The following is a 12,231-nucleotide window of genomic DNA, read 5'->3' as shown; positions in this document are numbered from 1 at the left end:
ATAGATGATCTGATACAGATAGTGTGAGATAACTGTCAAATGCAAGGTGATGTTTCAAGGTGCCTTTGTATGACAAGTGAACATTACCCTTCCACTGCTGAGCTCAAGCAAGCAAAAAAAGTATCAAAGTACAACATCAGGAAACTAAGGTACAAACAGTCCAAACTCAGCCAAAACAGCTCCACATGCACAAAGGTTTCCCCCCTCCTGCCTTGAAATAGCAAAGTCAAGAATGGCCTCATACCAGAAGGTATGAAGGATGATCTAGCAGACACTTATCTCACCCACACAGACACATTTAAAAAAAAGACTGAACAGCCGGAATTGCCACATTGAACAACTCACTCCTTAGAATAATTCCTGATTTAATGTTGGATACCGTCCAGCAATTATTCAAAGTTACTAAATAGTCATGGAGCAGCAAGGAAATTTTTAGCAAAATGAGCTTGCATAAAATGTTCTACATTCAACTAAAACATCTATTTAACAGAAGTTTCAAAACATTTGGTAAGATAGCTAATATAAAACACTACAAACACACTACATTCCCAGAAAGGCTGCTGAGTCTCGAATTTACAGAACTATGATGGTTAAAACCAATCTGTACATTTCTAGGCTACGACAGCACCAAAAAACGCCACCAGAGCTAAACTACAAAATGAAATCAACAAAAAAAAAAAAAAAAAAAAAAACAAATCCCCCACTCCTCAAAACTAAACCCAACAACAAACCACTTCAGCTGAGAAGAGCAAGTACCATGCAAGTAGCAGATGCCAAACACTCTTTTAAGTCAGAATGGAAGGTTGCATTTTCAGCTTCATCCTAGAGGAGTGCTGGATTTACAGTTTCTAGAAAAATACAGCCCACATTTCCACACAGTTCACAGATATACTCAGAGATGGATGATTCATGGGCACGAATCCCCGTGGTTTTTAAGAAAACACCGTGAAAAAAAACACCTTTATTTAAAATGAAACAAAGCTTCTTACTAGAAGTTCAAGCGGACTGTGGAAATCCATATATTTAGACTTCCCACTTATATTTTCAAAATTACTTGAAAGCACTTGATGCGATAAGTCACTCTAAATTCTTTAAATATTAAGGAATAAGCTTATAGGGATGGAAGAACCGCTTAACAGCCAGCAGACTGTCACATATCTCCAAGTGTATATATGCTCCCTTATGCATAACATGTTGAAACTGCAAAATCAAATGGGTGTAAAGATCGGAAGGGAAGGACCGCTGCAGCCCAGAGAACGACAGCGTGCGAACTGTGCTTGTAGACCAGAGCACCATGACGGACGGAGGCAGCACCGGCAGCACTAACGGGGAGCTCGCGTTTCCAAGCGGTTCCTCCGCCGCGGCACCGGCGCTGCTCGGGGAGCGGGACCGGCGGCTGCCCCGGGCACGGTGCGAGGAGGGCGGCGGCGGCGGGAGCCTCGCCCCGGAGGAGCGGGGCAGTCCCGGCCGGCGGCTCCAGGAGGGCCGGGCCCGCGGGCGGGAGGTGAGCGGGGGCCGGCAGCGCGGAGCCCCCGAGCGTCCCCTCCGGCCCGGCGGGGCCCGTCCCTACCGCCGGCGGGCGGGCAGCGCAGCAGCGGGAGGCGGCCCCGGCGGCTCGGGGCGCCCGGGAGCCGCAGCAGCCGGCTGGGACAGGTCTGATCCGGCGGCCCCGTCCCTGCCCCCTCCCCGCCGGGCGCGCCCGGCCCCGCCGCCACGGCACCCCCGCAACCCGCGGCTCTCACCATTCTCCTCAGGGCCGGGCTGGGTCTCGGCGCCGACTCTGGTTCTCCTCTCGCCGGGCAGCTCCTGCTCGTGGTTCGGCGTCGGCGGTGGCGGGGCCTGTCTCCATCTATCGGGGCTGGGCTCGGCGGCAGCGGAGGGCTGGGTGGGGAGCAGCCGGGCGAGGACGACGCTCCGGGGACGAAGGGAGGCGGCGGACGCGGAGAACGGCGCTGGTTCGGCTCCGCACCGGGACCCAGGGCTAGCGGCGGTCTCGGCCCGGCGCCTCTTTCTCATAATTGTGCGACTCGGCCGGCGGAGGAGCCGCGGCGCTGCCGCGTCAGCGCGCACCGCCCCCGGAGGAGGAGGGGGCTGAGGGCGGTGCTGCCCGCCCGGCTCCCCTCGGGCAGGACGTGGGGGGAAGTCTCGGGCTCTCCACACGAGCCGCCAGCCCCGAGCCGGGTCCCGAGGTTCCCTGAGAAGGTGTTCGTGGCTGCGGGCGGGCAGGCGGCCGTGCCGCCCTGTGCGCTGGTGAGGTGAAGGCGGAGATGTTAAAAATGGAGTTTCCCGGCAGAGAAACCCGCCTGGCTGGGAAGGTGCAGTTCGGAGAGAGGGGCCCCGCAGCTCCGCAAAGGCGGCGGCTTCGCTTGGGGCTGCACGGCCCCGGCAGCCTGGGGTCACCTCAGCCCGGACACTTCAGAGCCGGCTCCGGGAGAGGGACCCGGCCTCGCTCCCTGCTAGAACCACAGGGCAGGGAACCGCGTTAGTTCAGAGCAGTTCACGCTTTTCTTGCCAGCCCTGCTCGCACATGGTAGTGCCGCCATTAGCACCGCGTCGGAGGCATCTTCCAACAGCCTGAGCCAAAGTGGAGGAAATTTCCTTCTGAATGGAAAAAAGAGGATGTATTTCTTCCACTTCAGCCAGCTCAGTTTCCAGTTTAGACTGGAACTGCCTAGGGGAAGAACCTTGTCTTCTTTTGTCCTTGTATGCAATCTCCAAACTTGGATAATTTCTACTATGTATGTCATCCTATAGCTTTTGCAACAACCTCTGTGCTAGAGTAAACAGCCTTTGTAAGGGAGGGAAGAGAGATTGGGTTTGGCTTATATTGTATTCCTTAAATTAAAAAAAATTAAAGAGATCCTAGAAAAACCTCTCGTCTCTTTTTAAAATACCATAGCCATGCTAATTATATATAAACTCAATCCAAACATTCAAAGTAATTTAAAACCTTTGATTTTTTCGCCTGATCATTTATCAGTGAGTTGTTTATTATCTGTTTCTTCTTGCTGCAAAATGCCAGCATTAACGTTGGGCTGAGCTGACGTGTGCTCTCGCCTGTACCCTGGGCTTGTGCATCACAGGGTAACAGAGTCCACTCTAGTGATCACAGGCACCATCAGAAATCAAACCAAGCATTAACCTGCAGCAGCCACTTCTGCTGCCTTTTTTTTTTCTTTTCTTCTTTAAACAGAACTGTAGATAACAAGAAACAAAACGTTCTTTCATTAACTGCCATTTAGCAGCAGGGCAAGTCCAGTTGTAAATTCTGGTGTCAGAACACCTTTGCTGTGGACAATAGGTGCAAATTTGGGAAGACTCAGCAACCGAGGCATCCAGATCTCATTAGGGTGTTGCAAGGAGTTCCTCAGCTGCAGGGGAGCTCCTAATGCTTCTTTTAAGTTAACTTCAGAAGAATTCCTGCAATCTTACATAGATATGAAAATTAGGCTCTTGAGACTCTCAATTTCCATAGAAATGGAAAATTAGGCTTTTCCAGGAAAAACTTAAGTGAGTTCTGAGTACAAGATCACAGGAGAAAGAGGCTCCTTTCACTCTTATTGTGTAGAAGTCCCAAGCCTGCTGATCTGCCACTACTTGTTCCTGCCCAGCTTCCTTTGGGCTACTTCTTGGTTTAGGGAGCAGGAACAGAAAGAACAGTGAAAGCCCAGCAGAACTTTTTGGGAAATGGTTCAAGAATCTTTCAAAGTAGAGAAAATGGGGGATTTTTGAGTGCTTCCATTGATACCATAAAGCATTTATGAGAAATTACCTCATTCCTTCTTCCTTTCTCCCTCTTCTTCCCTTTCTAATTAATTGATCTAAAGCTCACATCCCACATTGGAGTAATGAGTCAGTTCTTCTATGACTAGATCATTCACCTCATCTCACAGCAATATTTGGGCTATACTGACTTGATTCTCATGATTATCATGTTGGCCTCTAAGTTTCATATTTGTAAATCAAAGAACTAGAAGAAGCAAGAAAATTAGGAAAAAGTAGCTGAAGGCCAGCCTGGGCATGAGTCTTCTCTGGTACAAGCTATTAGTTTAGGAGAATATGAGTAAGGAATTTCCATGCCTTTTTTTCCTGCTGATCCTGCAAAATTGTAGAGATCATCATCAAACTGTTTGAGAGTTCAGCTGTGATAAGCTGAGTTGGAAAGAGCACATTGTTTCAGGAGCAGCTTGGGATGAAAATGAAAGGAAAATGAGTCATCAACATCCTCTGTGCCTCGTGCTGTCTGGTGGAGCGTGAGCTCTCAGTGTTGTGGAGGCAAGGACACAGCACCACAGTGAAACACATCCGTGTGACCTGACAGTGATGGCACATGGCCTAAGGAAGTCACCTTATATCCTCTTCCTACCTTGATCAGCCAATCAGCCTACAGAGCATGGCATGATTTAGCATTTAGTCATCCAAAAGGTGAATTCTTGTACATTCTGATGTTAAATCATGTAAATTACTGCACTGTAAGATAAATATTTGCTACTTGTCATGCTAAGTGTTACCTTTCATTCACACCAAAAGTCAACTCAAAATTCCTCTGCTATCTCCTTCCAAATTAAGAGCTGTGAATCACAAGGAAATAATGAAGCATTATTTTATATCTTATAGCATTTAAGGACCTTTAACCTGAAGCAAGCTTCTGTTAGTTCTGTTATCTCAGGTTGAATATAACTGGCTTAAATAAACCTGCTTTTGTTATGTGGTTCCCATATTTCATTTTTATATCTCAAATCAAGCTGTCTGTCCTTGACACGTGGAGTTCATGATGTAATCATCACTAGAACTAATGAAGTTTGTGATGTCAACCCCAATAGGTTGAAATCCCATTAAACCAACTGTAACTCGACCTCAGTGTACATACTAAAGGATAAGAAACCCCTCCTAGGAAAATCTTATCTCAATATTGCAATATCATGTGGCCAGGATGCTGCCGTTTGATTGCTCACCCTCACATGGATGAAATACTGACTCATGCACAGAAGAAAACCACAGCATTCCTCTTGATGAGAAACTAAATGAGTTACCATTAAATGAAAGTGACCTGGTTTTGGCTTTGTTTGATACTATAAGAAGTTTTACCAGATATGTGCTGTTAGTCTGCACTTGTTCAAAATAAGTGCTAGAGTTCAAGCAGTTAAATAAATTGCAAATGCTAACTGATAAGGAGATCTAGTTAATGTCCCACTCCAGGCCAAACAGATTCTCTGTAGAAAACATTTTTTTGTCCCCAGAAGTAATCTGTTCTCTGAAAAGAGTTATTATTTGTTCACTTTTCAAATTTTTGAAACAGGGGTGAATTCTCCCAAATGCCTTACTTTTTCTTTGGCCACAGGTTTGTCCTTTTCTTATATACCCAGGTAAATAATTTCTCCAGCTACAGCTGTACTGGTAAGTCAGCAGTTTACATTCAGACTGCTACTCCTAAAAACTGAAGATTGCTTTTTTTTGACACATGGAAGTTTAAAATTTGTCAGGTAAGGCAAAAAATATACAATAACACAGGTTAATGGGACCTGTAAGTCCCCTCCATTATTTGTGGAAGATTTTCTAGTGATGATGTTGCTGATTTTTTGTGACAAAATTTGTCCAATACCTTTCCTATAATATACCAAATAATGTTATAAACACATAATTTGGCAGCAATTCAAAATATACTGTTTCAGAATGGGATGAAGTAGAAACAGCTAGGAGGTGTCTTGCCATTGAAACTTGGGAAAATAAAACTTAGAAATTAAGTAACTTAACAATTTTTTAATTGTTTAGTAATTTTAGTTACTTCGTTGGTTTGTGGTACATCCCAGAGTCAGACATCTTCTGAAGAGGTTCCAAAGTTTTAGTAATCTTTTTGCATTATATCAAATTTCCTTAAAGGCAAAAAGTAGCTAGGCTAAGCAATGTGTTAGCTGTAACAGCTGAGATGTATTCCTTCAAAAGAAACAAGCATACAGAAATAGGTCATAAAATCCAAGGTAAATTCAAGACACACCAGAAGAAGAATAATGTACAAGAAGTTAATTTTGCATATTTAATGGCCATTAAACAAATCTCCTGTGTCTGATTTAGAATCGAATCTCACAGACAATGGATGTCTTTAAATTCAAGTTACAAACCAGCTCAGGTATTCAAATCGATGAAACAACATTGGCATCTCAGTGTGCCACAGCCCCAGAGAGGGAAGATGGAGGTAGCATGGCTTTGGGGATAAGAGAGCTGACCTGGAGTCATCTGAAGGCCACCAGTGCAGTTCAGCTCCTCTCTAACAACTGCATTTAGGTGTTAACTACGGGCCAGAGCATAAAACAAAGTCAGCCACTGACTTTGCAACACAGATGCAGGCACTGGCATGTGAGGCTTCTCAGATTTTCAGTGCTTTGCTGGGAATGGCAAACCCCCACGAACACTAGGAAAGGACTGGAGGGTGCCTTTCTGATGGCAGCACAAAGGGCCCAATGACCAAACACATCAAGCTCAGAGTGCAAAACCAGTAACTCCAGTTCAGCTTTGTGCTAGGACCTGTCACATCCAAATTAGGCAACAGAGAGTGTGGGTTTTCCAGTTTTAAAATCTGCATTAAAGATATTCCATAGTAATAGGAAGGGATATCAAGTTAATGAGGTAATTGAGCACATGCAATTCAGAATGTTCTTTTACATGTTCCATGAGTGCACAAAAAGAGATACGTTACCCAACCATCATCTAAAGTAGAATGTAAGCATATCCTGTATTTGGGAATGCTATGTTACTTCCTGCTCAGAAAACAGTTTGAGCTTAACCAACATAGGCCACAGTCTTGCACAAAACTGCCAAGGGTGTGTCTCCAAACATCTCTATTTAGATGTGTAAAATCAGTAGCTGCCAGGAACTGGATGGCTGCATTTACAACATAATGGTGACCCTCTGCAAGATTTTATCAGTGCCTGTCTTTAAAAATATAATCTCAGTTTCGTTCCTTCTGAACTTTCTCCTCCCATTTAGAATTTCTAAAGCTTCCCAGTGAAAATTGTTTTTGCTGTAATCTTTGAGCTCACAAATTCTTGTGCTTTCATGTGTTGGCAGCTGAGCAGATGGTCAGGCAGTGAAGTGGCCTTTCCTAGGTGCAAGAAACAGAGGTGCAGCATCTCCTTCCAGGACTGTGCTGCTTGAACCAGCAGGGAAAGCGACAGCAGCTGAAGGTACTTGAATTTTACCAACCAGAGAAAGTTCACAGAGGTCTGCTTCTTGATGTTTTGGAGTTTTTTAAAAATATAATCTAAAAGTAAAGTTTTAGGTGACTCCATGTGGGACAGGTCTTAATTGTACAATTTGAAATTCTTATGTGATAGTGACCATGACAAAAATGTCACTTTGTCCTGCAGAAGCTTGTTTTTCTTAGAGAAGGAGGTACCAGTGGGCATGCATTTGCTCTTGGTTCCATTGTTACTATAACGTAAATTTACTTAAATTTACTTTTTAAATCAGCTACCACAGAAATACTCATCTACTACATAAATATCTGTTTGCTAACTTTCTGTAGTCAGTTGCTTTAAATCCACAAGGATTGATCAATTCTCCAGCATAAGTTTCCACTACCTTTTGAAAGAAATATTTAATTAAAAGGAGACGACTTTTCTTGTAGCTTTGACAGGGATACATCTCAAAAAAGGTGGAATTTAAATTAACTGAACTATTGTCGAGCTTTTAAATGTAGCAATCCTGTCAAATTTCCTCGCATTCCAAAGTGTGTACAATACCCAATTTCAGATATTCTAGCAGCCTTTCTGCAAAATATGGGGAGAACCAGCATGAGCACTTTTAAGCCTCTGATGAAACTGCAAAAACTCTTTTTTTTTTTTTTGTTTCCAAATCTATGCCTGGCAGTTACACCACCATTAATGCTACCCCAGTAAGTCAGTGGGACTTACACAGAAAAGGACATGCAGAAGATCAGCTTGTTTTAAGTCCCTCTTACAGGTGGCTTGAGCTGGTGGGCATGATGGCTGTGTTTGTTTTCTTAGAATCCAAAAGATTAAACCTCCTCATTAATGGTCTCCATACTGGAACAGAGGAACATATTATTGTCCAAGATAATGTGCAAAGTCATTTCAAATCATGCTGGTACTGCTCCAAATAGAAAAGAGGAGGAAAGAAAGGAGGTCCTATGTTCATGAGCAAGGAGAGAGAACAGAAACCAGACAGCAGAATACCCAGGAGCACTCCCCGAACAAAAAGCTGAAAGCTCTTTGATCTAAACATCTTCTTGGTTAAAAGGTCTTTGAACTGCAAGCAAAAACCTATTCTCAGCTATTTGATGTCCTTAAGTATTCAGGGAAACAGGATCTTGCACATTCTTTATCAATAAGAGGAATTCCAGAGATACCTGAGCTTCCACCATCAACCTTTCTCAAGAACACAAAACCTTGAACTTTGATTGCTCACCACTGACAAAAAGGATAACAAGTCTGAGTTGCCCTTCTTTCCTCAAAAATTGTCGAGATAAAGCATTCACCCAGAAAATGTGCTGTATGGGCTACTTGAAAACAAAACAGTGCTTTTGCTTCTGAAAGCATTAGAAATCCAAAGACAACTTTTAAGTATATTTCAATCTAACAGTTAATATAAGTAAATTATTCCAAATAAAAAAAAAAAAAAAATCAAACCCATGTTGTGGTGATAAAATTTGAGTTTTTCCCACAAAGAAAAAAAAATGCAGATCGTTGAAGATGGAAAACCAGCCAAAAACCCCCCCTACCTTCATAACCAGACAAGTAGAGGTGGAATGCTTTCTGTAGGCTGCCTAGTACCACCCCTCCTGCTCAGAGCAGGCTGCCAGGCCTGTGGCCACTTGTGTTTTGTCTGTCTCCAAGGATGAAGACTCTACCACCTCTGTGTGCAACCTGTGCCACTGCTTGACCACACTCACAGGAAAAAGCTCATTTTGGTGTCTAGATGGAATTGTATTGCAAAGATTGGACTGATCTTAATTATCAAGCATCCCCTTCCTTAGAAGAAACTCTTCTACTTCCAACTTTGAGATTTACAGTTCAGCCAGTGTGTCAATTGGAGCAGCCTTAATAATGAATGCATGGGGAACAGTGAAAAACAAGTTTGCTCATTGCAGCTGCGTCTGTTCTTCTTAACTTTTACTTTTTAAAATAAGTAAATTCAAATAGCATTTTGGAGGGTTTTCTCCCTGTTAAGCACTCCATTACTTGATTCAAAGCTACTGGAGCCTCCAGTGTACAAGCAAGAGCGACTCAAAATACCTAAAAGCATGCTACATACAAAACACACTGTCACATGGCTATAGGGATGTCTCAAGGATCACATATCAAATGCACTCGGGTTCAGTGATTTTTTCTTTCCTTGCCAACACTTCCAACTCCGCCTGGGTTTCAAGTCTGAGGCTTGGCTGTCTCTTGCCCTCGTGGCTAAGCACCTTCAGCTGAACCATGCTTGTGCAGCACTGTTTCCTGGCTGACTGCAGGGAACTTGTTTCTATCAAAGTTTGCAGCTGTGAAGCTTCCAGCTCACTGTTTCTCAGGTGTACTTTCACCCAGCCTCAGCTCTAACAGCTGCACAACAAGCATCTACTGAGTCACACCAGGAAAACTGATGTAGCTCAATTCACTTCAGTTCCTTCCTCTTCATCCCAGGGGAAAAAAATAAAGCAAAGCAATCTACCAAACCCATCACACAGGTACTTAAAAGCACAATCATAACTTTGATACATTGAGAAAAACTGCAACTACATATTCATGGGGGTGCATTATGGATTTTTAATTTACTTGGTATTATGAAGTGTTAATTGTTTTGCCATGAACATTCACAGTAGGAAAAGGAGGAGTTAGAACAAAGCAATTACTCAGCTATTTTTTTCCAAGTAACATTTATTAATAACATTTTTAAGGTGATAACTTAAGAGTCATAAGGAAGGGGGCTGTTGTCAGTAAACGTACAATGAAAAGGTAGTAAGATTTTTCTATTAAAGTATAACTAACAAGGCTTTTAACAGTGTTTAGCTCAAACAAATTTAACATTAAAAACATTCAAAATTACTAGAAGTGTTGCAATCAGTTCTATTGAACTTAGAAAACCTCATTTCAGTAGTCAATACTAACCTACTATTTATATAAAATTTTAAACTCCATTCATAATTTTTGTAAACAAAGCACCTAAGCATTTGAAGGAAAAAAAAAGTTAGTTTACATCCCACAAAACGGCAGCACATGTGTGAAACCTCAGGCATGATCAGGCATGGAGCATTATTAGGCACAGAACAAGACAGAGCTTCCACAGCCAGCTGCTGAATACACTTACATTGCCAAAGGTCTTTTTTATTTTTACTAATTCCAGTATCACTTATAGCTGAAAATTTAATAAATCCTCCATGTGGAAGATTTCAAAGAGACAAAGAAGTCATCTTACATAGGCTTGTGAAGGCTTCTGAGGGCTTTCAATTGTACATAACTTTAAATGAGTTATGACTTCTTTATCTGCTTCAGGAATTTTCAGAAACTTCTTCAAAACCACTGAACTTTGGCAAATATTGGACTTGTCAAAGAGCATAACACATCAGAAGACACATTTTCAATCTGCTATTAAATACTGAGGTATGCTGTAATTTATCATGTTAAATTTATGTTAAATAACAGATGATGACCACTGTATTCTGAGGCTGTCGCTTCAAGCTCGAGTCAAGGGGGGGAACTACTGACATACAAAAACTGCTTGTAATTTCTGTTTTCTGAGGGAAGCTGCAAACAAGGTGAGTTATCTTACCCGTATCAACTGGCACCACACTCAATCTGTGAATGGCAACAACTGATACCCAGGCTGTCTGCTCCTGACTCTTGCAAACAAAAGTTTAAACTTTATATAAATTAGGTAAATTTGCAGTAAGGCTTTGTTAACTGCCAATATAGATTTTCGATTGTTTTAATTAACATACTTCCAAAGTAAATCTAGCTAAACTAGATTTAATCAGGGTAAATTTTCCTGAGCTGACATGCCCCAAACTGACTAGAAATGTCTAGAGGTGACCTTCAAACAAAGCAGGCACTTGCACAAGGCACTGCAGGAAAGCCTCCATTGCCACTGCCCAGCATGTGCTTACTCAGTTGTTTTCTCCAGGGTTCTTGAACTTGTACTTGCTATAGGAATGACATTCATTTAAAGAATAGGAAAAATGTTTTAACAACTACCTGATATTTGCATTAAATGAACTCAGTGGTCTCCCCTTGTTGCTTTCTCCAGTTTTCTTTGGTGTCAAGAATTAGCATTACAGCTATACAAATTTTCTATGCCTAATCCACCTCAATTAGCAGTTTCCTGAAAAAAGAACAGGTGTCAAACAAACTCAAACTCTTCTAAATGCAAAATAATGATTTTAACTACTTATCCTTTTTCCAAGTCTTTAAAAGCAAAAACAAATTAAGATTAAACAAGTTAAACACACGCATTTGCCTTAGCTAACATAAGTACTACCAGTACTATTCAAACCTGTTTTGTCTATCAGTTGCAAAGAATTTTCAAAAATACTTCAAAAAAAGTATGGTGCAGATGCAAAAGGTAAAAAAAAAATAAAAAAAAATCTGTCCTGTGTTTCTCTATTCTTCTGAACTGATCCAGAGCCAAATGAAGACCACGAATACACACCTACTCTCAACAGGTGAGAGAACCAGGCCAGTGTTAACATTTTATCCCATCCCTTAAAACAGCACTTACTGAGCAAAAAACCTCTTGCCTTTCACACCATCTTGTCTGTCAACTATTCCAGGAACTGCACAGAAGTTCTCAGGACCATGTGTAAGTACCTCCCCCTTTTATTATTTTTAAATGTTTGGAAATGTATATAATCCAAAGATTTGCATCAAAGCTTAACATTTTTCACAATTAAGACATAAGTCAGTGATACAATGAGGGGAGTGGGGAGGAAGAGTTCACAACCCCACTTTCAATTTGCCCTGTTATTTGTTTTATGGCTCACAATGTACATCAATATACACACTGTTTATTGAATTACTTGTAGTAACGGAACTATAGTTTCATTCTTCAATTGCTATAGTTACATTGCTATCCAACTTTGCATTCAACATCTGGAAAGAAATCCTAGGAAGGGTACTTTATTTTTTTTCAAACAAATCTGACTAGTCTTAATCAAAACTTTAAATGAACATTTCACTTAAGCTGATATGGGCAAGCAACTTTTATAAAAATATACTGTATAGAAACACAGTTGGAAAA

The 12,231-nt window shown here is 42.0% G+C and overlaps 1 protein-coding gene across 1 annotated transcript in view; it reads right to left on the bottom strand.

Moving 5' to 3' along the window:
* TRPM7 (transient receptor potential cation channel subfamily M member 7) overlaps nt 1–9,439 on the bottom strand; it is a 59,864-nt gene extending 50,425 nt beyond the window's left edge. The window contains exons 1-3 of the mRNA XM_088172809.1: nt 9,356–9,439; nt 1,970–2,247; nt 1,743–1,881 (exon numbers count right to left, since the gene is read on the bottom strand). Of these exons, the coding sequence (XP_088028935.1) occupies nt 1,743–1,881; nt 1,970–2,247; nt 9,356–9,439 (501 nt within the window). The remainder of the gene's footprint in view (nt 1–1,742; nt 1,882–1,969; nt 2,248–9,355) is intronic.
* Nucleotides 9,440–12,231: the final 2,792 nt, after the last annotated feature.

This window comes from Sturnus vulgaris, chromosome 13 (genome assembly GCF_052056855.1).
Source record: "Sturnus vulgaris isolate bStuVul1 chromosome 13, bStuVul1.hap1, whole genome shotgun sequence".
In the NCBI taxonomy this organism is placed as follows: Eukaryota; Metazoa; Chordata; class Aves; order Passeriformes; family Sturnidae; genus Sturnus; species Sturnus vulgaris.
The sequence above is the reverse complement of the archived record's forward strand: the minus strand, read 5'-3'. Positions and strand labels throughout refer to the sequence as shown.